At 37.9% G+C, this 27502-nt stretch overlaps 1 protein-coding gene across 21 annotated transcripts in view; it reads left to right on the forward strand.

The window, feature by feature from the left end:
* Clasp1 (cytoplasmic linker associated protein 1) overlaps positions 1-27502 on the forward strand; it is a 271318-nt gene that overhangs the window by 149504 nt on the left and 94312 nt on the right. For 8 of the 21 annotated variants that reach the window (XM_058583249.1, XM_058583251.1, XM_058583250.1 and 5 more), the window contains exons 9-19: positions 519-671; positions 3185-3258; positions 4773-4865; positions 6337-6482; positions 7353-7488; positions 9385-9455; positions 10507-10566; positions 12687-12764; positions 14135-14302; positions 14896-14945; positions 15741-15911. In XM_058583249.1, coding sequence (XP_058439232.1) covers positions 519-671; positions 3185-3258; positions 4773-4865; positions 6337-6482; positions 7353-7488; positions 9385-9455; positions 10507-10566; positions 12687-12764; positions 14135-14302; positions 14896-14945; positions 15741-15911 — 1200 coding nt within the window. Of the gene's footprint in view, positions 1-518; positions 672-3184; positions 3259-4772; positions 4866-6336; positions 6483-7352; positions 7489-9384; positions 9456-10506; positions 10567-12686; positions 12765-14134; positions 14303-14895; positions 14946-15740; positions 15912-17693; positions 17742-18236; positions 18261-27502 lie in introns of all 21 variants that reach the window. The other 13 variants (XM_058583242.1, XM_058583244.1, XM_058583243.1 and 10 more) reach the window with 2 other exon arrangements.

The following is a 27502-nucleotide window of genomic DNA, read 5'->3' on the forward strand; positions in this document are numbered from 1 at the left end:
GGTTTCTTTCTCTTAGAATTGTTTGAAATTAAAACAAAACATATATGTAGAAAGGTATTTATAATTAAGGTATTATTTTTAATGGTAAGATATTAGGAACACCCCAAATGTCTAAGATTGTGTGTTTCAGTATGGCATTTTCTATTTACAAAGTACCTTACAACCATTAAAATGGTTCTATGAAAAGTATTTTGTCACAAAGGAAAACTTGACAGGTTTGAAGTCACCAGTATTCCTAAATGATACATAGTCTATTCAATTTATTTACAAAAATGCATAAAGAGCAGTCTGAAATATTTTCCAAACTGGGAGTGGGAGGGCGTTCTAGATATGGGAAGGCAGACATGATATTTGCAGCTGCATTCTGGGCTTGCCAGGCCTTTCCAGACCCTGGCAGACACCTCCGTTTCCAAAGGAGCAGGCAAACCCATTCATCTCCAAGGCTGGTGGTTATATTATGTGTAAGTGAAGAAAGTGCTCTCTTTTTTAAAACAATGACTTCTGTGCTTACTGTTCAGATAAAAATTTTGATGATGAAGATTCCGTGGATGGTAATAGACCTTCCTCTGCCAGTTCTACGTCATCCAAAGCTCCTCCAAGCTCACGGAGAAACATTGGAATGGGAACCACCCGCCGGATTGGGTCATCCACTCTTGGATCCAAGTCTTCAGGTAAGACCAAATCCCATGTGGTGTTATGGGGCCAGCTGTGCATGGTACTTGCCTGCAGTGTCCCTCAAAAGTGAACTCTAGACTCTGAGAATAGCACATTATGGCTTTCTGTCTTCAATTGAATTAACACTGTGCTATTGATGCTGATAAACTGGTAGGATCTAAGTTTAATGTGCTGTGTGGGTCTTTGCCACAACCTGGTGAGGCAAAGCCTATAGGAGGACAAAGTGAATGTAGAGGTGAGCATACCTGAGGCATTATTAGATCATCTGGATCTAGTCTTGCCTAAAACTGACATGGGACTTTTTCGCCAATTTCTGTTTATCAAGACTGAGAATATCCAGAAGTGAGATTGGACCTTCTGTCTTTAAAATATACTTTGTTCTCTATAAGTAGTATTATTGCTTGCAATACCAGCATAGATATGGAATTAAATAAATGATAGATTAGGTGTTTAAAGCTCTAAAAGTGTATTTACATTGTCTTCTTCCATAAATCCCTTCTCTCTCCTGCCCTATAGACTGTATGATCTGTTATTCTCAACTGGCATTTTGTTGTCACATTTTAGATTTATATCCATATTTCCTACTTTTTACCTCTAAAAATTGCAAAGCCACTGCTTTTAGAACTCTGCTATTTTTTTTTTTTTTTCATTGTGGTCTGGGAATTGAATCCATGGACCTCTGCCACTGAGCAAGATTCCAGAGCTTCTTATTTTATTTTGAGACAGGATCTTGCTAAGCTTACTAAGCCGGCCAGGCCCTTGTGAACCTCCTACCTTGAGTTACAGCACTCACACCATGCTCAACCTTGGCATCAGACTTTTTAGCCATGGTGGTACAGGGGAGGCATCCCACCAGTCCCAAACTGCCAAAGCTGACTGGGCTAGGTGAAAGCTGGAGGAAGCATTAGTCTTAGGATGCTGCCTCTGGATGGCCTTTCCTGGACTGGCTGCAGACTGTGGGTGTGTTGACTAGGTTAGCTCGGCGCCACCCTGCTCCCACTCCTGCCAGAGCTGTCCTGCCAGCAGAAAGTGAAATTCAAAGCAGGGACTAGAGGAAGTATTGCTTTGTTTCTTATGTTTTTATTCCCAGTTCCTTTTAATTTGGGAAGTGTATTTTTTAAAATTAATTTTTGGTTATTGAGCTTAAATTCACTTACTATAAAATTAAATTCACTTACCATTAAAATTTAAAGGTAACATTTTTAATGTTTCATCTACCTTGCAGCAGGTATTAGAACTTTATTCCTTTTAATAGCTGAACCATCTTTCTAATCTTTCTTCTTGGTCTATTCTTGGGTAATATCAGTTAAATAAAGAAAGCTTAGAAAACTTCTGCATGATCAGAATCCTGTTTTCCTTCCCTTCCCTTACCTATACCACTTCTAGAAGTTTCTCTGGGTAAATTACGCAGAGACAGCAGGACTGCATTCCCCACAGCCCCACTCTCACCCTTTCTTCATTTTGTTTAATCCCACAGTTGTGACTTTCCTGTTGAGCTCTGGCTTGTCAGATTCTTTGGGTTCAGAGATCAGCACTGGTCTTTGAGTCTTCTTCCCGGCTTGGGTACACTGCACTGTGCCTGATGCAGGCGAGGCGCTCAGGATCTGTCTGTTCAGTGGGGTCCTAATCCTTGTGTTAGAACAGAAATGAGCACACACAGCGCCACATCATGAGGTGTGGCTGCTATCCGTTTCTAGTGAGTTTGTCAAGGCAGTGTGAGTACTCTTCACTGAGAGTGAGGATACTAGTTTACTGCCTGGAATTATCTATAAAGTCCTTTTCTGCCTAGGAAATGTGTCAGGACCCCAAACGCCAGATGCATATTTGATAAGAAGCTCTTAGAAAAGCAGTCAGATTTTCCAGTGTAAATCATTAGTAAGGGTTTCAAAGACCTAGACACCAGTTTAAAAACCATTATTATGAAAAAGCAGACTGATAAAAGTATAACCTAATTTTCATGTGTGAAGTTCACATTAGCAGAGAGAGAAAACTTTTTCCTGACGGTAACAATTAACTTTTAAGTACACGAAGCATCTTAGAACAGCTTCTAAGGGGAAACTTATAACATATGCTAAAATTAATTGGCATGATTATTACAAGTTTATGGGAATGGAAATATGTTGAGATTAATATAAAGTTGGAATGAAACTGCAGTTCTTTAGATGTTGTTTGAATAGTCCACAAATTTATCATGCTGGATTAATAATAATTATTTATTCCCTGAAAATTTGAATTTTCCATTATATCTGTTTATAAGGAATCCTTATTAATGCAATATATATTATCTAAATACTTTAAACTGCAACTTTCCCTGCTTAGTTCAAGTGCACTTAAATGAATGTACATAGTATTATAAAATTACTATATTTTTCTAAATTCTCTCATCATTCTGTCTTCAAAAATGTAATTTTAGTTGTTTATTTTTCAGTCTTCCTCCAGTGTATATTTTACACATTGTTTGTTGTACATTATTTCTGTTTTTAAAATTACTTTTTTTTTTTTTTTACAGCTGCAAAGGAAGGTGCCGGTGCTGTTGATGAAGAGGATTTTATTAAAGCATTTGATGATGTACCTGTAGTGCAGGTGAGTAAAGATACTTGATAGGATTAAAAACAGGGTAGAAATGTTCTTCAGATCTCACCTTTAAAGTATGCCTGTATTAGTCAGCTTTATGTTACTACAACAAATTCCTGTGGCAACTTTCTCTTTATACAAAGAGAAAAGGTTTATTTAGCTCACTATCTTAGAGGCTCAAAGTCCAAAGAGTGTAGTGTAGCACAGGCTCAGAGAGGGCCACACCATGACTGCATTACTTTATGGTTGATGGCCAGAGACAGTGAGAGCAGGCAAGTGATTACATGTCAACCCAGGAACAGAGAGGATTGGGTGGGGCCAGATCCAGGCTTCTATCATAGTTACCTCTTATAATTGCCTTCGGAGGGTGGTCCCCACCCAGAGAGCCAAGGCCCTCCCCTAGGCCCCACCTCCCAAAGTTCCAGGACCTCCCAGTGGCACACCTCTGGGGACCAGGCCTTTAAGACATGGAGCCTATCAGCAATACTAATCCAGACCATAGCACTGCCAGATGCTGAATTCTTTACTGGGTTTGTTTGTTTTAGCTCTGGGATCTGAGGTGCAGATTAGAAAATGTTGGAGCCTTTTAAATGACTGAAATGTAGCAAGTCAAGGCCCCAAATGATCTTTTACTAAAAATAGGAAAGAAGTTAGTTCTTCTAGTGTTTTGTTTGTTGGTGAGGTTAAAAAAAATTAAATAAATAAACAAGCATGTTTATTTGGGGATCTGTTTTAGAAAAAAATATAAATTTGAGGAATTTAGTATCTGAAAAGCTATTGAATGGTTAAATAAAAGCCTAATTTGTACTGTCTTTGATGCTTCACTTAACTACCTAACAGATGTATTAAAGATTATTTGTAAAATTTGGGTTACAGTCAAACATTTTTTAAACTTCTTTGTGCTTCAGTACCTACCATCATTGACTGGAGGGCTGATAATGCTTTCTCAGTCTACTTTAAGTGTGCTCTGGATTCCTGTAATACTTACTGTCTAACAGCTTTCCCTGCCACCTGATGATCCACCTCTGCTTACAGCAAGTAGCGAGCTCAGGTTCATCCTGCAGTACTTGACCCTCTCAGCATTTTTGGTTGATGGTACCCTACCTGTCTTATAGTAAGACTGGGGATAAATGAGGAAGTAGATATGAAAGTGTTTAAAATTACAGGTGTAATGTGATGTTTAAAGCAATAACATGAGTAATAATTGACTCGTGCATCACTGTTTCTCTTGTAGGCTTCTTTCTCTTTTGTACATGAGATCTTCTGTTACATTTAGAGTAAGGGAGTGTTTCAGTCAAGGTTATTGACACATGGCAGCAGATCCAGTCAGTGCACATTCACAATGGAAAAAAAAAAAAAAAACCTCATTCGGACAATCCTGCATAGATACTGTCTCATTGGTACTTAATATAAATGAAATAATTTCTTTTTACTCTACTTGCTACATGCCTGTGACTTCACATAATTAAGAAATAATCTTTCTTCTGTAAATTATATTAATTATGAATTAATTTTACTTGCAGATTTATTCCAGCCGCGATCTTGAAGAATCCATAAACAAAATTAGGGAAATATTATCTGATGACAAACATGATTGGGAGCAGAGAGTAAATGCTGTAAGCCATTGACTTCATGTGGTTACCTTTTCTTTAGATTCCTTTCAATATCTTAAATATTTGATATGAGTTTGGAGGATAGCTTAGGTGAATTTTAAATAGTAGGTATTTTAAATATAGATGCCATATTTTCACTTGAACTTTTTAATAGAGTTTCTCACTTAGGCTTTTATTTTTAAAACACACCAGCTTACACCATCATGCATTTGCTGTTCTCTTACCGCAGACCTGCCTGTGGAATGTCTGCAAACTGCCTCCACCTCTGCCTTAGTCAACATTTAATTCTCTGCTTGTTGGCCAGTAAACTGGCTTTTTAGTGAAAACTTTCAGTATATGGCCCTCAGTATTTTTTTCTTTCTTCCTATCACATGCTAGAAAGTTATACCTCCTCTGTTTTAAAAGGTGGATTCATGAAAAGTATGTGGCTCAACATTTAAGTGAGGGCATGCCGTCTCTGCATAAAACTGTTTTTACACTGCATGGTTGGCAAGGCAAGAGGTGGTAAAATTGCTGTTGTATTCTGTTTCACATTCAGACCAGCCAGTTAATGAAGATGCATTGGGGGACAATATAAAAATGCTGTAGGAATGTTTCTCTCGTTTTCTTTTATGTCCCCTGCTCCCACCCCTGTACTGGGAATGGATCCCAGGGCCTTGCATGTGCTAGGCAACCGCTCTACCATTAAGCTGTACCCCCAGCCCGCATGCTTCTCTTTGATTCATAAATAAATGACAGTTGGAGTGGGATGTAGGAGATAGTAAATTTAGGAGGGACTTTTATAAGCCAAAATTAATCTTAGTTATCATTAGTATCATAGAATCTATAAATATACCAAGATATTTCCCAAAACACAATTTGTAGATGGTCACAAAATCTAGATAGATAGATAGATGATAGATAGATACAATGCTATATATAATGCTAGCAACTCAGGAGCCTGAGGCAAGAAGATTGTTGCAAGTTTGAGGCCAGCCTGGGCAACTGAGTGAGACCCTGTCTCAAAATTTTAAGAAGTAAATAAAAAGAATTGGAAATGTAGCTCAGTGGTAAAGCACCCTGGGTTCAATTCCCAATACCAAAGAAGAAAGCCCACTTTGTAGAAATTAAAGATATTAATTAGAATATATTTGGTATATACTGCATTTAAAAAATATTTGATCTGGGGCTGGGGATGTGGCTCAAGCGGTAGTGCGCTCGCCTGGTATGTGTGCGGCCCGGGTTCGATCCTCAGCACCACATACAAACAAAGATGTTGTGTCTGCCGAAAACTAAAAAATAAATATTAAAAAAAAAAATTTGATCTTGTGATATGTAGATTTGTTCAATGTATGAGGCAATATTTAACTTGTTGAATTCTCTTGTAAAAATTATTTCTGTATCAGTTGAACTTTAATGAAGGCTTCTGTCTTGTGTATTCTGTGTTAAATATGTCTTACACAGATTTTGTATGGTCCTTTTTTTTGTCTCTTAGCTAAAAAAGATTAGATCTTTACTTTTGGCTGGTGCTGCTGAGTATGATAACTTCTTTCAACATCTGCGTCTTTTGGACGGAGCCTTTAAACTCTCTGCTAAGGATCTGCGGTCTCAGGTAGTGCGGGAGGCTTGTATCACGTTGGGGTAAGGACCGCAATGCTCCCTGTTCTCACACACCATAAAATAGGTTCATTATAGAGCTTCAGAGATGGTTCCTTGCCCATGTCATCTGGGTCACTTTAACATAACCTCTGACTTATCTCCAAGACCCTTACCAATTAACACTTTTGCTAAGCTTTGCAGTATTTTCTGCCCAGTGATGTAAAGAGTGACCAATTTTAAACTTTACTCAGTGACCTATCTCTGAAGCCTCTATCTTAAACTTGAAGCCGTTATTTATATTAATAATATAATATTAATGTAGAAAAAATGAAATTTTACGGAATTCTGTTTCTCAGATGTCTCATTGATTGATTGATTGATTGATTTTGCTGACAGGATATAGAGTATTTGTCAGAAAGTTTGTTTGTAAAAGAGTATTATAGCTACAAAGTTAAAGTTAAGGCAGGTGCTGCAGTAACATCTTATCCTATGCCAAACTGTGTTAAGAAACTGTCAGATTATCAAAGCCATAGCCAAGAGTTGTTTAAATAGTTATTTATAGTTGTTTAAATTTGAGGGAGGCAGGCAGATATTGAAGCATGAATGTTTTAGGTTAAATATAAAAGGGGCAAGGGAGTTTTTCATGTTTGCTTTATTGGCATATGATCAATTTCTTTTTTGCTATTTTAAGACTTGGTTGAAAATGATTAAGAAAAACTCTTGGGTTAAAGGCTATTTGTCAAGTTCTCTACATGTACATTTTAGAATTATTTTTTAGCGTATTGTACTTTTATTGTTAAAAGTACTTTATCCATAGTAACTTTAAATGAAGGCCCTTAAGTATCAAGAAGTTTATGTCTTCGCTGTTGATAAGAAGTATAACTACAATATGGTGTTCATATCTTGCTGTAGGCATCTGTCATCGGTTCTAGGAAATAAATTTGACCATGGAGCTGAAGCCATTATGCCAACTATATTTAATTTGATTCCAAACAGTGCCAAAATTATGGCCACTTCTGGTGTTGTAGCTGTTAGATTAATCATTCGGGTAAGTATATCGTAAGGCTAGATGTAAAATATGCAATTGGTAAATATTGATAATTTTAAGAAATAATAGAGATTTCTCATTGGAGTGATTATATATATTTTTTTGTACTTTTTAATTTGTTCTAATTAGTTATACATGACAATAGAATGCATTTTGACATATCATATATAAATGAAATATAACTTCTCATTCTTCTGATTGTACATGATGTAGAATCACACCGGTCATGTAATCATATATGCACATAGGGTAATAACGTCCAGTTCATTCTACTACCCTTTCTACTCCCATGCTCCCTCCCCTCCCTTCTCTCCCCTCTGCCTAATCCAAAGTACACTATTTTCCCCTAGTGTCCCCCCCCGCCCTTATTGTGAATTAGCATCCACATATTAGAGAAAACATTTGGCCTTTGGTTTTTTGGGATTGGCTTATTTGGCTTAGCATGATACTCTCCAGCTCCATCCATATTTCATTCATTTTTAAGACTGATTAATATTTCATGTGTGTGTGTGTGTGTGTGTGTGTTTGTGTGTTGTGTGTATGCCACATTTTCTTTATCCATTTATTCGTTGAAGGGCTTCTAGGTTGTTTCCATAGTTTGAAATTGTGAATTGAGCTGCTATAAACATTGATGTGGCTGTGTCACTGTAGTGTGCTTATTTTACTTCCTTTAGGTATAAACTGAGGAGTGGGATAGCTTATCAAATGGTGGTTCCATTCCAGGTTTTCTGAGGAATTTCTATACTACTTTCCATAAGAGTTGCACCAGTTTGCAGGCCCAGTAGCAACATAGGATTGTACATTTTCTCCCACATCTTTGCCAACATTTATTGTTGCTTGTATTCTTGATAATTGCCATTCTGACTGGAGTGAGATGAAATCTTACAGTAGTTTTGATTTGCATTTCTCTAATTGCTAGATATTACCTACTTCCCATTTTCAAGTTTCAGTTTCTCCCAAGAGGCAACTCTTGAAACCTTAGGGCTTCATGATGCTGAATAAACCCTATTCAGAATGTTCTTGACTACTGTGGGTTACTATGCATTAGTTTTAGTTCTTACTGTTCTTGTTTGTGCTGCCTACTTCAAATATTAAACCCAAAGTCATTATTGTACATTTTCTTGAAACCATGTCAGAATAAGCAGGGTGTGATGGTGCACACCTGTAATCCCAGCTACTTGGAAGGCTGAGGCAGGAGGATTGCAAGTTGGAGGTTAGCCTTAGTAAATCTGCAAGATCCCATGTTCAAATAAAATTTTAAAAGGGCTAGGAATGCGAGTTGTGGCTCAGTGGTAGGGTGCTTGCCTAACATGTGAGATGCCCTGGTTCAATCCCCAGTGGGGGATGGGGGGGAGAGCCTGAAACAATGTTTCAGAATATATTGACATGAAGAATCCTTTTTTTTTTTTTTTTTTTCTTGGTACAGGGGATTGAACCCAGGGGTGCTCAGCCACTGAGCCACTTCCCTAGTCCTGTTTTGTATTTCATTTTGAGACAGGGTCTCACTGAGTTGCTTAGGGCCTCACTAAATTGCTGAGGCTGGCTTTAAACTTGCAATCCTCTTGCCTTAGCCTGAGCTGTAAAGACTCCTTTTAAACCTACTCAGATCTCTGCTGTTTAGATTACTTAGACCTCATGCCAATGATTGTTTTGATTTTAGACTGATTTATATATTATTACATTGTTAGCTCTTGGCTCTGTCAATTTTGTGATGGCCTTTGACATGCCAGTGAAATTTTAATTTTCTTTTTAAATTTGATGACATGTTAATCCGAATATATTTGTGCTATAAATGGGTTGGGAAGGACAGGGTTCTCTTAATTGTCTTCTGTTCTGTTTTTGTATTTACAATTTTACCTCATTTTTTTTTAACCTGATTTTCATTTTTCTCCACAGCACACACACATCCCTCGACTAATACCTGTTATAACAAGCAACTGTACCTCTAAGTCTGTTGCAGTTAGAAGGTAAATTTTTAGTGTTCTTTGTTAATTTTAAATTATTTAAAAACGAAAACCAACTCTCAAATCTCCTTCCATGGTTAAATCTTATGTTTGAAACGTTTAATAGCATTTAAGATCATTGCAACAACTGCTTTGGTTGAAGGATCAAGATAGGAACATATTGGAAAGTGAGTTTGGACAGCCTCTAATTTGTGTGTGTGTGTCTGAGTGTGTTTGGCGGCGGGGGGGGGGGGGGACAGTAGTAGAGAGGGGCAGGGAGAGGACCCCTGTACACCTTTTTCTGAGATAGTTCCTCTGTGTCCTTGGTCTCCCCTCACCCATTCCCTGAGAAAGGCAGTATAAATATCAGTATAGTATCCCAATTATATCAGTATAAATATCCCAATTATTTCAAGTACTACCTAGGACCCCAACAGGAAATCTTGGAGGGAACTTAGTTTTTCAGAGTATTTTCTCCTTTGTTTTTTCCCAAGGCAGTCTGTAAAATTAATGGGAAGGCCAGTCCCCCGGCTGTGTAACATGTGTTTACCTTTTGTAAATGTGCACATTCTGTATTTATATATTATTTAGGGCAGTATGAAAACAAGTAATCATGCTAGACCCTTTTGCTAATGTTGCCATAAAGCTTAGCCTTCTCATTGGAGGGAAAGTCTGTGTCCTGTCCCCGTCTTCCTGTGGACACCATCAGTGCTTCTTCACATTCATATGCTTTGGTGTTTAGTCCCGATTCTTCTTTATGTTCTACTTTTTCTAATTGTAAATATTAGAAGGATCTTACTGTGGAAAGTAATATTGGGTAATCCCAGTAACTCAGAAGGCTAGGGCAGGAGATTGTGAGTTGAAGGCCAGGCTGAGAAACCTAGGGAGACCCTTTCTCAAAATTAAAAAAGTAGGGTGGGGTGCTGAGGATGTAAGTCAGTGTACCCCTAGGTTCAGTCCCTGGTACCAAAAAAGAAAAAGAAAAAAAGTACTATTGGGCCATTTAAAGAAAAACGCTGTTTGCTTTTCACTGACACACATTTAACTAAGTTCTATAATTCTTAACACTTTTCAGGCGCTGTTTTGAATTTTTAGATTTGCTTCTACAAGAATGGCAGACACATTCACTGGAAAGGTGAGCATCTGCCTGCTTTGCAAATGTTCTTCCCTTTGGATTGAATCTTGAAATTGAATGCCATATAAAGTGGTCCAAGCCACCTTCTCTAAGGAATGAAGGAATTGAAGGATTCACTTGAATTACTATGGTTGTTACCACAGATATGTGAAACACGTATTTGGAGAACCTTTTGGGAAATGTCATTGATTGAAATATTCACGTGCCCAGAGATGGGGGCAAATGAGCACTAGTGATGACTAGAACTACCAAGCCACCACAATGCTTTGCTGAGGCTGCTGCGCAGCAACAAACCTGTCAGTTCCAGGGAGGTAGAGATTTAATGCTGTCTCTAGGCAGGGTGTACCTTTTAGGTACTAAGAGAAATATCACTAATTTGAAAGTTTTCTTTTCTATTTGACAGCAGTTCTCTTTACTCAGGTTGATATACAATGGTGTTATATCACCATAATTTTAAAAAGCAAGATTGTGGCATAATTCTTGAAAAAGTATGTCTCTATTAATTTTGTGATTCCTTCATTCCTGTCAAGTTTGGGTGCCTCTCATTGGGTGTCTTATATTTGGAGATAGTAAATGAGATTGTGCCCCGTGTTTTTAATGGTGTGTCATATGGTTTCAGAAGAACTTGCAGCATAGTAAATATTTGATTAACAGTGGAATTTTAAGTAATACGAGTCCCATTCCATATTGATTCACCTGGTCAGAGGTGAAACAAAGTCAAACTTTCCAGAGGTGAAATTTCATCTGAAAACCCTTGTAATGCAGAGGATAGTCATACAATAAAAATATTCCCTTGCTCTTTAATCTCATGGGCACTGTATCTTCTTTAGTGGGTGATGGTTTTATATAATTCAGAGATGGAAAGTGAAATGAGGGATTCACTGTGGGGCAGGAGGGCAGGATAAAATGTGGGTGTGTTCATTTTCCTCTTAGCACTTAGAACCTGACTTAGCAGGTGACTGACTGCTAAATATTTTTCAAAAGAATGAGGCAAGGACTTTGAAGTGCTGATCAAATTAGCCACTAGTCTTTGTTGTGCGATATTGTTGAGACTCTTCACACCAGTCATTTCCCTTGTCTTAAAACTTGGTTAAATATTTAGTAATATGTTGATGATTTCTTTACAACTAGAGTAAAACACAACTAAAGAGATTTTTAAAAATTATTCTTGGGCAGGGGTTGTGGCTCAGCGGTAGAACACTCGCCTCGCATTTGGGAGACTCTGGGTTCGATCCTCAGCACCACATAAAAATAAATAAGTGAAATAAAGGTATTGTGTCCAACTACAACTAAAAATATATATGTATATATTAAAAAAGAGAATTAAAAAAAAACATTATTGTTAAACTAGGCAAAGTGGTGCATGCCTATAATCCCAGCTACTCAGAAGGCTGAAGAAAAAGGATCTCAAGTTTGAACCTAGCCTCGGCAACTTACCGAGACTCATCTCTTAGAAAACTAAAAAAGCCAGGCACGGTGGTACTTATCTGTAATTCCAGCAACTTGGGAGTTGGAGGCAGGAGGCCAGCCTGGGCTATTTTAATGAGACCCTTTCTCAAAAACATAAAAATAAATAAATAAATAATATTAAGGTTGTAGCTCAGTGGTATAGTACCCCTGGGTTCATTCCCAGTACTAGAAAACAAAGACAACAATAGATAACCTAACCATATTAAATAGCAATGGAACCTGAAAAGAGAACATTGTTTCATTATAGAAAAGTGGTATAGAGAGCCTCCTTATTTCACTGCTAGGATTGTTATGATCCATCTCATAATTTGTTTTGAAACTAGCTATGACCATGGAAGGGCAGAATTTTGTTGTTTGAATTCATAAGATTGAGCTAAGTGAAAAAAGCCAGCTGTGTTCTAAAAACTCACAGAAGAAAGCAGGGTAATTCCAGTCCCCAGGGGAGGGTGGGGTGGAGTTGGGGATGGGGTATTGGGCCATAATTAAAAATTAAGACCCTGGAAGAGTGTTTGATCTTCTGGGCAGCAGGTTAGTTGACTGACATTGGCACAGTGACACTGTGTTCCTATTTTGAAGTTTCACACACCTGTCTTCATCTACATAAAGTCATGTGTTTATGATTGTTATTACTTTCTTTTCTAAATATCTAGACACATATCAGTATTAGCTGAAACAATAAAGAAGGGAATCCATGATGCTGATTCTGAAGCAAGAATAGAAGCCAGGAAGTAAGTTTTTATTGTATGCCACTTTAAAAAAAAATTATCTACTTTTACATTTCACGTATGTTGTATGCATTTCCTTGCTGAATAAACCCATGAATATACTTGAATGTACTTCCTTAGTCATAATGTTTAAACATGCCCGCGCAAAGGCCATTTCAGAATATTTCTCTTGTTTTTTTTTTTTTTTTTTTTTAGTAGTTTGGCTGAGTAATTTTTTAGTATAAACCGGACTGAGGTAGACAACAGAATTTGCTCATTTCAGTTAAAAGTATGTCATGAGCCAACATGCTTTATTGATTTATGAAAAATCACAACCACAGGACTTTTTCCTTATGATCGCATCTTTGTTGGAGGTGGTTGTGACATTAGGACTGAGTATGTTCCACTCATTTGGCCATAGCCCCCTGAATCTTGAGCCTCCCTGGAAGCAGTTTTGCCATGTGACTGTAAATACCAGAAGTTTGTTGTTCAGACTTAATTCACTTGGGGCTGGGGCTGTAGTTCAGCAGCAGAGGGATTGTCTGGCATGTTAAGGCTCTGGGATTCATCCCCAGCACTCAGATAGGGGTTGGGGCTGGGAAGGGGAGACACTCTTGGGCAGTGCACAGGTGATTACGGTTGGTTTTGCACCTGTGATTATTTTTCCATACTTCCATAGTTGACCATCTGTTCTAATTGACACAGGTTGTGTCTCATCTCACTTGCCTGGAACATTATAGTTTTCCTTAGCTACAAGAATACTTTCTGCTCCAGTTTCTTACTACATTTGACTGCCCTCACAGTTAAATTATGTTTCCTTATTTCTGAGTTTATTATAACTCTGAAGTGAATGATTCCTGCCAAAACAAGTGACATAATTTGTTTAATGATCTATCTGATAATGCTATATATCTTATCCTCATATTCTCCCACTCCCAGTTTTTACATAGTCCTTTAATCATAATACAGATTTTAAGTAAAGTACCCTTTAACATTTTTCTTTTGTTCTTGTTACCTAAGGCAGTTGAAAATATCTCAAATCAAGGAGTGTTAAATTGTATTTATAAATGCTCCCATTAAGGAGTCTGTCCTGTGTTCTGCGTATGGTTGTAATTTAGCTCTGTCTTCCCCAAGGCTCCCAGTCTTGGAAGTTAGATCCTTTAATTCTCATCTTATAAATGAGACTGAGGTTCAAAGAGCTTAAGTAACTTACCAGTGCCGAAAGGCTCCTAAGCTGGGAGGCCAGGGTTCCTGCAAGGCCTCCTTGGCTTGTCCCCTTTTCCTTATACCCTGCATTCCTATTAGCAGGCAGGTTGAGTCCTCAAGAATATCTTGTAGAAGGAAGACCTGTTAGGATTCACAAACCAGACCAGGAATTTGTGTGCTTTCCCTAGATGTTACTGGGGCTTCCATGGTCACTTCAGCAGAGAAGCAGAGCACTTATACCATACTCTGGAGTCCTCCTACCAGAAAGCCCTGCAGTCCCATTTGAAGAACTCGGACAGCATAGTGTCTCTGCCCCAGTCTGATCGTTCATCTTCCAGCTCTCAGGAGAGTCTCAAGTAAGGAACTTAGCTTTGCTTACATTTAAAAGTTTGCTCGTGGAAACATAAATTCCAGCTCTTTCATGTGTATGCCTGTTAAAATTCCCTCTGACTTCAGGTGAATTCTGGTTCTAGGTTAGATGCCATGGAGATAGGTAAGAAACAGGAAGCCTTGGCTTCTATCATAAATGATTTTCAGTTAAATTTATGTGGCATTCTAGAATACAGTTTTAGAATAAGGTATATGAATTATAGAGCAGTGTGAACCACTCAGAGAGTCTTCCAAGAACTTGAAAGTGTTAACTTGGAGACAAGTTTGGGAAGGCTGATTATTTAAAACATGGCACTTAATATATCATCATCTTTGTTCATTATTTCTAATTTCCATCTCAATTATAGTTTTGCTATGTTTGAAAGATATTCCAAAATATAGTGCTTAAAGATTTTCATTTTAAGAAATGCAGTTTATAAAATTATGGTCTCAATTGCCTGAATAATTCTGAAAACTCTGAAATAATTCTTTATTATCATTATTTGTGTTATCGTTTATATTTGTGTGACTGCAGATAAGGTCCACCCTTGACAATAAATGTGTATGCTTTTCTTTTTAGTCGGCCACTCTCTGCCAAAAGAAGCCCAACTGGCAGCACCACATCTAGAGGTAAGAGGAACAGTGTCCACAGGAGGCCACAGGAGGTCAATTCCCAGCCACTGGGGGGTGCTCATATCCTAGAGACAGTGCTTCAGTGCAGAAAGTTGTGGCCTGCTCTTGGGTCTGAGTCAAATGCCACTCTGCCCTCTGCCCTGACCATCCTCAGCAGAGATCCACTCCCATTGTGAGGATGGCTTAATAGGCAGAAATTAGGCTGTGACCATTTCTTCTTGCTTCCCTCCAGCATTTCAATGCTGCCACAAATAGTGCTGCTCTTCTGTCAGCTCACGTGATAAGAGAGTGAGAGCTACTGGTGACAAGATGATCTTCACCTCTTAGCAAATTGCAGGACACCAAAGTGGAAGGAAGACAAGCCCCCTGTGTGGCAGCAGTGGAATAGCTGCTGGAGGTCGGAGAGGAGGATATTTCCTGAAAGGGGAGAGCCTCTGTAGGTCCTGTGCCTTCATGCCACAACATGAGGAGGCTGGCCAGATGGGACCAGTTTTTCATTGTATCATTTCTTCTCATAGTAACCAGAAATATGGGTCATTTCTTTGGATTTATAGTTACTAAAAAGCAGGTATAACAGATAGGTGACAGTAGAGATCACTTTTGGTTTTCTTTGGCATTGTCTGAACCCTTATCTTCGGGGCAAGGAAACTTCAGGTCAGTTCCATAGACTCCAGCATTTATTACAAATTCGTATTTGTTTTCAAGAAAAACAAAAGAGCATCAGGTTTTTAAGAAATATATATTTGAAATTCTCTGTCATCCTTACTGACATTTTCTCCTTCACTACCAAAGCTTCTACAGTTAGCACCAAATCTGTATCAACAACTGGATCCCTCCAGCGATCTCGAAGTGACATCGATGTGAACGCAGCTGCCAGTGCCAAATCTAAAGTCTCCTCGTCTTCAGGCACGACGCCCTTCAGTTCTGCAGCGGCTTTGCCTCCAGGGTCCTATGCATCTTTAGGTAACCAGATCCCCCTACCTACTCTTCACATCCTGTTCTGGTGTCCAAGATGATCCTCACCTCTTAGCAAATTGCAAGACACCATAATGGAAGGAAGACCCCCCTGTTGCAGGATTGATATTTAAGAGACAGTAATTACACCTGGTACTGGTCCCCAGCCACCCTTTGTCGAGTTTTTCCTTTCTCTGGAGCATCATCCCCTTTAGTGGTGAAGGATATAGTCCTTGCAGGCCATGCTGGCCCTGAGCGCATACAGGCTTCCCTCAGCTCACTCCCTCATTCTCCACGGCCAGCCCAGCCAGTGCTCAGCCACGCTCATATTGCCAAAGCTGACTTTTCCCCCTCCTGGCACTGTTGGAGGCAGAGACTTATCAGACACTGTTTCTATAGCTAGGCATCCCTCAGAGTCGGGGAGTGACAGGCAGACTCAAAGAATGTGACATCCTTGTTAACCAGCATAGTCATGTCTGCATCAATAAGTATCATCCTTTCTCACGTCACCTGGGAGGAGCACACCTGTACTCCAATGATTGCCCGAAAGGTTTTTAAAAATTCTTTAAAATTATTTTAACACATTTTCAATACCTGACATGGTGGTGGGTCACTCATGTTTTTTTTTTTTTTTTTTTTTTTCAGCAAACCCTTAACACTCACTTGGTTTAAGACTGATGGTTTATTGTATTTTTGTAAAAGCCAAGTCATTCCACCCAAAATCTGAGCCCTGAACTGAAATGGTTCCACTTTGAATGTTAAGGAAATTAATAAAATTTAAACTTGAAATACTGAAATGGAGTTACATATGTAGCCCACTAATGAATTCCAAAGTCAGTTCTAAAACTAAAGTTCTGAAACATGAGTGAGAAGCACGGTGAGAGGACACACACCTAGAGAAGGTCCCTGGGGCTGCTGTTTGTTAGCCCTGAGACCTTGAGCAAGCCCATGAATCTTCAAGTCTATCTCCCTAACCATTAATTGCTCTTAATACTGGTCTCCTGACTCAGATATACAATAGGGATCTATGAAAATTGTATGAAGTTTCTTTGCAAACTGTCATCCTATAAGATAGGTGAAAGTGGGATTGTGACAGGAATGTCATTAAGTTGAAAGATATATATCCTAGAGCACATGTCAGTCAGTCTTGTTTTTTTCCTATGGAAGCACCTCATACACACATATATTCCCAGTAAGAACTCTTTTTCACCACTTTAACTATTTTTATGTGGAAATGTTACAATGTTCTGTTGATGTGTCATCGTTGAGGAAGGGTGAAGTCACAGTTCTTTCCTCCTATGGTGAATTAGTTACACTTTTAGTTCAGTCTTTCAGGTATTGACCTATTAATATTTAAATTCATTTGATCTATTTATAATTAGCATTTGTTTCATTGCTGGGAAAACATAAGTAAAACCAGCCTTTAGCATCCTTCATAGTCTTGTTTTTTTGTGCCTATTTGGGTGTTTGGATGTGGACTGGGCAGGCTTCCCCCAGTGCTAGTGAAAAGCCCCCAGACCTTTGACAGAGAACTGACCTTCAGAACCACTGGGGACAAGCCCTGCACTCAGTGCTGACTGCAGACAAGACTGCTGGACTCAGACTCTCTTGGTTTCCTGAGAATCCTCCCTCTGCTTTCCTTATTTATGTCCCGAAACAAAACCAAAACACATGGAAAACTGAGTAAAACACAGTCCTACGGAGAATCTGTTACAGTTACTGCATAGCTGACCCACGATGTCTCTGCACAAGTGTAGCACTAAAGCTGATGATCCTTTTCCGAACTTCTAGAGTCCAGACCCCTGAGGGAAGACTTGGAGTACATAGGCCTGGATGCAGGTACTGAGCTCTCAGCTGCTGCTGCTGGGCGTGTAGTTGGGCTAGGCGTTGCTAGAGCCGGCTTCTCGGCTTCTTGTCGCTTCCTACTGCCTCGGCCCTGTGGGTGGCTCTTTAGTCCTTTTAGTCTGTTCTGCTCCCGCCACCCCTTCTGCTGGTACTTTCTTCAAGGAAGAGGAACTCTTAAGACAATGAGGATTGACTCAAACAAAAAAAGACAACCAGTCACTCTTCCAACTGTGGCACGACCCTCGGTCGCCCCTTTGTGTGCTGTTTTCCAAAGGCAAAGCCACTACACCATGCTCAGCTAGTTTCTGTCATAGGTGCACTTACTTGCTTTAGACTCTGCTTTGCTGTTGAACTTGTTTCCCTTTTGATTTTGTTTTAACTTGTACTTTTGCTTTTTTTAGTAGCTAATAACATTCTGCTTGTTTAATTTTTTGAATGTTACTAACTGTTCCCTGTTATCCCTTCCCTTGTTTTTTAATTTGCATAAAGATGGTACTACCACTAAAGCGGAGGGTAAGCGGTTTGTTTCTGTGATTGAGGTGTGTCTCACTTTCTCTGGCCCTCTGTTCTCACCGAGTGTTGCCCGGTGCCCACTTGTCCTCACCGAGGTCCCTGCATGAGCTGTTGCACGCTGTCTCCCCCTACCCCCTTCTTCATTCTGTCTCCCCTGGGATTTGCCCTCTTTCTACCTAGTTCTCCTCCTCCTTTCTTGTTCAGTCTTTGTTCATGTGAATTTGGCACTGAAGTTTGCTGTACGTGGTTTTTAACGCTGAGTCCGCACTCTGGGGAGGAGCAGTGACGTCCTGTGGTGTGCTGCTGTCCTTGTGGGCTGCCTGTCTCAGGGTTTTTTATTCCTAATGTACCACCCTAGCTTTTGTTTCCTTTTCTTTCCGTTTGTGCTTCTAGAATGTGGGCCTCTCAGGATTTGCCTTTCCTTTTTTGAATATAAATTTTCATGTCAAATATTTGGTTAAAGGCTGGTAAAAAAAAAAAAAATCTACCAGATGGTATAAAGAAATTTTACAAAATACTCTTCCCCTCCTAAAGATATTGCTGAATTACATGATGCCATTTTTGGTGTATTATTGTATTGACTCATGGCCCATTCATTCATTTACTGTCATCCATCTGCTCGTGGACCATGAACTAATTGCCTTCCGTGCTGTTTTCTACGGTACACTTCAAGGATGTGGCATGGTAAAAGCAGTGGGCATGTCAAAAGCCACTGGATTTTCTTTTCAGTCACTGCCAAGAAGCTCTTTCTGATTTTTTGCATTGTCTGTTGAACTTTGGATATAGCCATTCCAGCTTGTACCGATCTGATTAGCAGTGTGAGACAAGAGCATCATTTTCCAGAGTTTCCGGATGGAAAGCATATACTACTTCAAAAAACTGAAATTTAGAGGTGCCTTCTCTGCTTAAGATTGTGACTCTGCCAGATATGGTGGCACATGTCTAGTCCCAGCTACTTCAGAGGCTGAAGCAGGAGGATCGTTTGAACCCAAGAGTTCAAGATCAATCTGGGCAACATAGTGAGACACCAGCTTAATAAATAAATAAAGTGGAAGAGTGGCTCAGACCTGCCAGCCTCTAGGATAATGACAACAACTGGAACTAGTTAGTTCATTTTCATGAATTATTAAGATGCTATAAAGAGCTAGCACACAAAGTGAACTGAGTTTTAGTTTGATGTGTGAAATTCTAGTTTTTAAATCTATAGTTCCACTGGGATTGTGGCTCAGTGATAAGAGTGCTCACCTAGCACATGTGAGGCCCTAGGTTCGATCCTCAGCACCACATTAAAAAAATAAATAAATAAACGTATTGTGTCCAACTACAACTAAAAAAATAAATATTAAAAAAGGAATAAAAATAAATCTATAGTTCCTAAGGGGAAAAAGTAGGAGTTTTTTTTTTTTTTTTTTTAAAGCTGAACACAGTCTCAAGATAATGTATCTCAAATATAAAGATTACCTGGTGCTTGCAAAAAAAAAACAGTCTTGGGTATTTGCTTCTCAGGATGCTGATTAAGTTTGGAAGGAGTGAGAGAATCTGAACTTCCAGCAAGCCTCACTGTTGACTCTTGGTGTTGGACAAGTTTGAGAAAGGAAACGTTTCCTTTGGCATTGAAACCTCTGACCAAATGAGGACCTCATTTGTCATAGCAAAAGGCTGAGGCTGGGTGTGGTTGTAAAGCTGAGTGGTTATTTTCTTCATTGGCTCAACTGATATGAGTAACTTTTTATTTCTCCTTCCCAAGGAAACAATCATGCATTGGGGGGGGGGGGGGTCCAAAACCCAAAGAAACAATCCTGAGTGCTTCCTCATCCTACCTAGCTGGAAGATGGAGGAGAAGTAGAATAATATAATGGAAAGGAAAGGAAAGACATTATATATTTTTTTCCCAGAATATCTGGATGTTTGATGTCTTTGCACAGAATTGTAATCAGCCTGTTATCCAACCTAGCCCTTGGGATTTTTTAAATATTTTTTTTCTTCTCATCAATTTAACATTCCTAAGTAAGGTCACAATTGCCCTCTAAATAATTGTTGTGCAAAAGACACACTCTCTCTCTGGTCCTGCCTCTAGGAGGAGAAATAATGGAATGACCTAAGGGCTTTTAATTTTTTAGAGAGTGCAGAATCAGACACTAGAGAGCCTTATGGAAGGGAGTGCAGGGAGTGTCCAACACCTGGAGCACTGCAGGGCAGTCTAAGTCCTGCATGATGAGAGTGGGACAAGACAGGTGTCCCTGGCCAACCTGTTACCTTGATGCTTACAGGGGTATTACTGTTCCTTTTGTGTAAACTTAGCTGGTGATGATTAGAAAAGCCATCCACCAGTAGTTAGGAAAAAAAACACAGTGGTAGTTACCTGGGGCCTTATGAGCATTTTCAGAATCCTTCTGGGCTTTTTTCTTTTTGGTGCTGGAATTGAACCTTGCACATGCTAATGCAAGTGCTCCAACACTTTGCAGGACCTCCAGCCCTGGGCCTATTTTATTTTTCACCCCAGAGGCAAGAAGAGATGATCTTTCAGCAGTGTGAATCAGAGGATTTTGAATCAGTAGTAGTTGGATGCTCTAAATTAATAGTGTGGGCAAAAAAAGAAAGTAAAAAATAAATAAAAGTTCAGGCAATACATTTGTATTTTGGCAATTTCAATATAGTGACTGAGGGGGAAAAAAACACGTGTGCCTATATATTTAATATTGAGGCAGAGTCTTGCTAAGTTGCTCAAGCTGGCCTTCAATTAACAAACCTCCTGCCTCAGCCTCCCACGAATCTATAATTATAGATGTGTGCCATCACACCCAGCTAGAAAAGAAAATATTTTTAGGAGTTATTTATTATACACAACAAGGAACCTTCTAATAGTTACAATTTATTAAGAAGAATTTTTATTTCTTTACAAAAAATAAATTTTGGGACAGTTTATTTCTAGGTTATCTTTCAGTATGTTCATTAGTTTTGAAAACTGGGATGAAGAAAGCATTTGTATTGTCTATTATGTTGCTCATGAGAAAATGTATGAATAGATATGGCAAAAAAATGCAATGTCAAAGCTTAACTTAATAATTGAGTTTAAGTGAAAGTTAATTTATATAAAAATATATATAACTCATCTGCTCTTCAGGAAACAAACCTTACATTTTAGTTCAGTTTTACTAACATTTGGTATTGCTGTCTGTTTATCCAAGAACTCTGAAGTTTAAGTAATTGGCCTTTTTAGACAATGGAAAAAATGCATATGTCTAAATTTAGAAGTAAAAGAGTGGTAAGATTGTTTTACATTTTTCTTCTTAAAAGTATTAAATAAAGGCTGCGGTGGTGGCTCAAGAGGAAGAGCGCTCATCTAGCATGTGTGAGGTGCTGGGTTCAATCCTCAGCACCACATAAAAACAAATTAAAGATATTGTGTCCATCTATAACTAAAAAACAAATATTTTTTTAAGAAAGTATTAAAGTTTTCTTTGAGGTTAGTAGTTAGTACAGGTGGTAAAATGTATAATTGATGGGCTGGGATTGTGGCTCAGTGGTAAAGTGCTTGCCTAGCACGGGAGGGGCCCGGGTTCGATCCTCAGCACCACATAAAAATAAAGGTATTGTGTTAAAAAAAAAAAAAAGGAAGAAAATTTTTTTAAAAATGTATAATTGATCAAGTTTTCACATTTTGGTTCTATTAAAATGCTACATTTGAGTTGAGGTTGGTTTAATTGTGTCCCCAGGCAATGAGGTATAAAACCGACATACGTATGCCAAGGTGTCCTAATGTAATTAGAATAAGAGATTTACTTAAGAAAACCTTTTAATTTTTATAAATCATAAATTGGGAATTTGCTGAAAAAAATTTTTTAAATATTTATTTTTAAGTTGTAGTTGGACACAATACGTTTATTTTATTTGTTTATTTTTATGTGGTGCTGAGGATCGAGTTCAGGGCCTCACATGTGCTAGGCAAGTGCTCTACCGCTGAACCACAACCCCAGCCCTGAAATTTTTGAAACCGGACAAAAAACCCACTGATATGAAGCCATCTAGTGGTTTTCCAGTTGCCTAAGGTTAACCTGATGATAATCTATGCCTACAAGTTAAACCTAGTACCCAGGTTTCAGTTCCCATTTTGGAATCTTTTCTAGAAGAATGACAGTGGGATTGAATGGAATCCTTAGTATCAGTATTAAAAAGCTGCAAGATAGAAACACTTGTTTATTCCAGGGATGTTGAAGGCTTTGCTCTCCTGCAGTTCTTTTGTTTTTCTGGTCATTTGTCTGCTTTTCTCTGGTCATGCTGGTTTGTTGGTGCATCTCTTGTTCCTCCCTCTAGAATTTTTCTTTGTTGTTTTGTAGTTATTTATCTCTTTTATTGCTCTTACTATGCTGTTATTTCTTCTTTCACATCTGTCTTCTTTCTTCTGTCTGTGTCACTTAATAGATCATATTATAGAGCTGAAGTATATTCTTACTGGTTTTTGCAGTTATTTAGTAGACTTTGTTCTTCCTAGAACCCCAGAGCATTGTAAATCATTTCTTAAAACATTTTCAGGCCCTTATAGTAATATTGCCAGCCCAACAGAGTGGAAATCAAGCAAAAAAAACACCTCTTTCTTTAAAGTACAACACAGCAGAGGTCCTTTAAACTGCACAGCTGTATTCCCAAAACAATTAAGAAAGGTTCACAAGCAAGAGGGCCACAAAGCGGTGTGATGAGCTTCAACTAATTTAAGGCTGCTCTGAAGACATACTTAGTAATGTGAATCACTGAGGCAGACAGGAGACAAGACCTTACCTCACCCAAGGTGACATGAAGCCAGAATTGTTGAGGGACCATATAGCCATGAAAGGTGCACTAGTGGGAAAAAAGATAACTGTCTATATAGTGCCATGATGTCTGTCTTGACATTGTCCTAGATGCAGGAGAAAACAACCTTCCATAATAATTTATAACTGAGCTGTATACTTAACAACTAAGTTGTTTTTGCTCCCCCTCTCCATTACCTGTGGTGTCTGGGAAGCCCTGGACTGATGAATCAATTGAAAGTGATCAACATCTGTAGACCCCAGAAGCACCTGACAGGAGCAAATGCTGAGCCTCCATAGAGGAAGCCACTCTCATATCTGACTCCTCAGGATTTCCACACATTAAAATTAGCCAAACATCAGCTCATAATCCAAAATTATATTCATCACATGTGAGAACAAAGAAAAAGAGTAAGAAAAGTATGAACTCCTAAAATTTAAGGATCTGTTAGATGGAATATGAAATAACTGTATTTAAAGTGTTTAAAAGAAAAAAAGAAACTCGTATTTCCTAGCAAGTTTAATAAGAGAATTTAGTAGGCGAATGATCCTCCCAATTGGGCATCACTGATTTGGAATAAAAGTTGTGAAGCCACCCTGCTCCAAACCCAGGAGCCCTAGAAGTGATGGCCAAAGCTGGCTTCCACTCTAAATTATCGTCTGATCCCTGGGGCCCTTGGGCATTTGCTGTGATAACTATACAACATGTAGACAGAGGTAAATACAGGCCCATCAGAGACTATATTATCATCAGTGAACAAGATATTAACTTTTCTAAGCCAAAGAGGACAGAGGACAATGGGAAATTTGCCCATATTAGCTTTGTATTGGTTGGTGGGGGAAGTACTAATGGTCCACTAAGAATTTGCAGCCATGAGGCAGCCTTCTTGCAAGTTTCTGATCAGAATTTATACTGCCTTTGTGGTCTAAAAAGGCCAAATGGGTAAATCATTTTAAACTGGCTGTGAATTACTTGTGTCCACATGAACACTAGCAGAAGTAAGCATAGATCCTCTCTGATGGAATTCAGCTTCAAATTATATCTTAAAGAATTCTCATAAAGTCCCCCCCTGAAAAAGTGATCATTTTTGTATTAGTATTTCAAACAATAAAAAAATTTTTAGAAATGGAGTAAAAAGACTGTAAGGAATCACCAAACAAGTTTTGAAAAAGAACAAATGAACTTCTAGAAATGAAACTATAGCCAGTGTTTAAAATTAAAAACTGAGCAGTTCTATTGAACAGAATCATGGAAGCTGAAAACAGAATTCATGAATTTGGTAGAAATTGTCCAGTTTATAAGACAGGTTGGAAAATATGGCAGAGTTTAATTTACATGAAGAAATTTAACATGTCTAATTGAGAATGAGACAGTGTTCACACAGAGAACAGTTGGGAATTTTACAGAATTGGTGAGAGTTATTAAGCATAGATTCAAGAGATTCACGAAATCCCAAGCAGAATAAAAAATTCACAAACATACCAGAGTGAAATTAAAGAGCACCAGAGACAAAAAAAGAAGATATTGGAAGCAATCAGAAGAATTAAAGAAATATATATAAAATTGGGGAAATTGGAATCAGATCAATGAATTTTATCCATGTCCACATCCTGTTTTTTTATTTTATTATAGTTTTGTAACATGTTACCATTGAGAGAAACAGGGAACAATCACATAGAAACTCTCTTTCATTTCTTACAACTGCATTCGAATCTGCCTTTAAAAGATTTGATTTTTGAAAAGAAGCAAGCCCTTTAAACTACTCCATTCCCTCAAAATTATGATTAACAGAAGCTGCATTTTAAATAATATTATTTCAACTGTAAGAGTACTACTTTAAAGAAAGTAAAGTATACGACATCTTTTTTAAGCTAGACCAAAAGAATGAAACAAAGGAAAATGAATCAAGACAAATAGAAAACATACATATAAACTGGCAAAAGTCAACTCCAGTGAACCAGACTCTTCATTTAAATGAAGAAGATGATTAGACTCTTTGTTGTTGTTAAAGATCTAGCTATATGATATGTAAGGGGATAAATCCAAATTAAAAGACTATAGATGGACTGGGAAATATATAGAAGAAAGCTATTGAGGAATTATTAGTAGACCAAAAAGGAAAAAAAGCATTATTAAAGAGGATTACAATGTACCAATAAAACTTTTAATAAATAATTAAGATTATAGTTCTAGACTTTTATGAACCTAATTAAAATAGCCTCAAAATGTATTAATATGTATTTGCAAATTCATCCATACAGTGGGAGATTTATAAAATATGGAGTTTTGAAAAGGTAATATATTCACAGTTTAAAACTCAGAAAACATAAAAAGGCTAAAGATTCCCAGTTAAAAGATTCCCCAGTTTTCGTCCTTCATTTGCTTACTTTCTACCTCTTTCCCCAGGCCACAACAATGTAACCCTTGTCTTAATTTCCTTATTACCCTAAGTTTCTTATATTTTTATATTTGTATATAATAGCAAATATAAAAAATTTTGTAGTGTGTTTACACACACTATTCTGCATCTTGTTTATTTTCACTTATTAGGTGTTAAGGTCTTTCCATGTTGAATCAGGACCTCCTCATTCATTGTTACTATGACATTATATCCCACTGTATGGACAGAGTTTATTTAACCACTCCCCTATTGATGGGCATTTGGGTTGTTTCTGGTGTTTTCATATCACAAACACTGCTTCCAAGATTAACCTTTATATCCATTACTTTGCATGTGGGTAAATTACCCAAAGAAGAGTTGTTAAGTCAGAAGTATGTATATACTTTTGTGATAGCTGTTGCCAAATATTTCTCTGTGGGGGCTATTCTAATGTTCACTCTCATCAGTGTAGAGTATCTGCTTCCCCACATGCCAGAATGTCACCAAATTCTAGATGTTTTTGTCAGTATGGTAGGTGATAACTGGTATTCTTAATGGCATCTTAAGTTTTTTCTTATTATAGTGAGTCTGAGCACTTTTTCATACATTTAGAGCCATTTTTGTTTTCTCTTTTAATTCTCTGTTCCTGGTCTTTGCCCATTTTTCTATGGCAGTGTTATTCTTGAGCTTGGCTTGTAGCAGTTCACAAAAGCCAGTTGTTAAATTTTTAGGATTTTGTAAGATTTCTAAAATCATGTTCCATAGCCTCAAATGGACCATGGCGGCAATAGTTGCACCATGGTAATTGGAAAACATTGCAAATCAGTAGGGCATCCTTCCACTTATTCTTAAACCAGCATGCCACTGGTTGTAGGACTTATTATTAATTCTTAGGACCCCTTTATATATTAAGGAAATGAGCCCTTTGTGATACAAATTGCAAAAAAATTTTCCTAATTTCACTTTTTCTTGAATTTGCTCATGGTTTTCTTTTTTTTGACATGCTTGGATTTAAAAAATATTAAGTAATTTATTGATTTATTAATTCCTGCCACTGGGGATCGATCCTGGGGTTTCATACATGCTAAGCAAGTGCTCTACCACTCAGCTACACCTTCAGCCCTCAGTCTTTTTTTACTTCTTTTAGATCATAGAAAGTTTTTCACTGTGTTACAAAGAAGTATTTCCATGTGTCCTTTTAGAACATTTATGGTTTCACAAATTTCACATTTTTAAAAAAATTTTTTTTAGTTGTAGATGGACACAATGCCTTTATTTAATTTATTTGTTTTTATGCAGTGCCGAGGATCAAACCCAGTTCCTCACATGTGCTTGGCAAGCGCTCTACCGCTGAGCTACAGCCCCAGCCCTTGCATTTTAATCTTAGGTCCATTTGCTGTTTTTAATGACACAAAGTGTGAAATATGATCCCATTCATTTTTCCAAAGCAAAACATTATCAAATGAAATTCATAGTGTATATTTTTTAAATATAGGACAATGTGCTGAACTCCTATCAGGTTTTGTGGGGTGAAGCAAAAACAAAGCTTAGAGGGAAATTCATAGTCTTAAATTTATATTAGAAGAGACTAATTTAGGAGTTGATTTTCAGTCTATTAGAAAAGCAAACAAAGCCAACCCAGAGAAGGGTAGGAAGAAAATAATGAAGATAAGAGTAAAAACTAATAAAATAGAAAATAAACACTCAGTGGCGAGGGTTAAGAAACATAAAATTCAATTCTTTAAAAACTAATAAAATTTGCAAACTTTGGGAAATGTCAATTGAAGCAGAAAAAAGGTACAAGTTAACTATGAAGATAAAGTAGTTGAAAATGTGGATCAGTAGGAGACAACTTATTTTGATAATTTAAAAAATAATTATAGACAAATTTCAGGAAAACCCAAAACTGTTTTATTAAGACAAACAATTTGAGTAGTTGTAAGACTACATTAAGTAGTTTAATCTGTTAAAACTTGTAGGGAGAGGGAGCATGGGAGGAATAGACAAACTCTAGATAGGGCAGAGGGGAGGGAAGAGGGGAAGGGAAGGGGCAGGGGGTTAGCAAGGATGGTGG

This window comes from Marmota monax, unplaced genomic scaffold (genome assembly GCF_021218885.2).
Source record: "Marmota monax isolate L192 unplaced genomic scaffold, Marmota_monax_Labrador192_F-V1.1 WCK01_AAM20220418_F8-fsc00121, whole genome shotgun sequence".
Lineage (NCBI taxonomy): Eukaryota > Metazoa > Chordata > Mammalia > Rodentia > Sciuridae > Marmota > Marmota monax.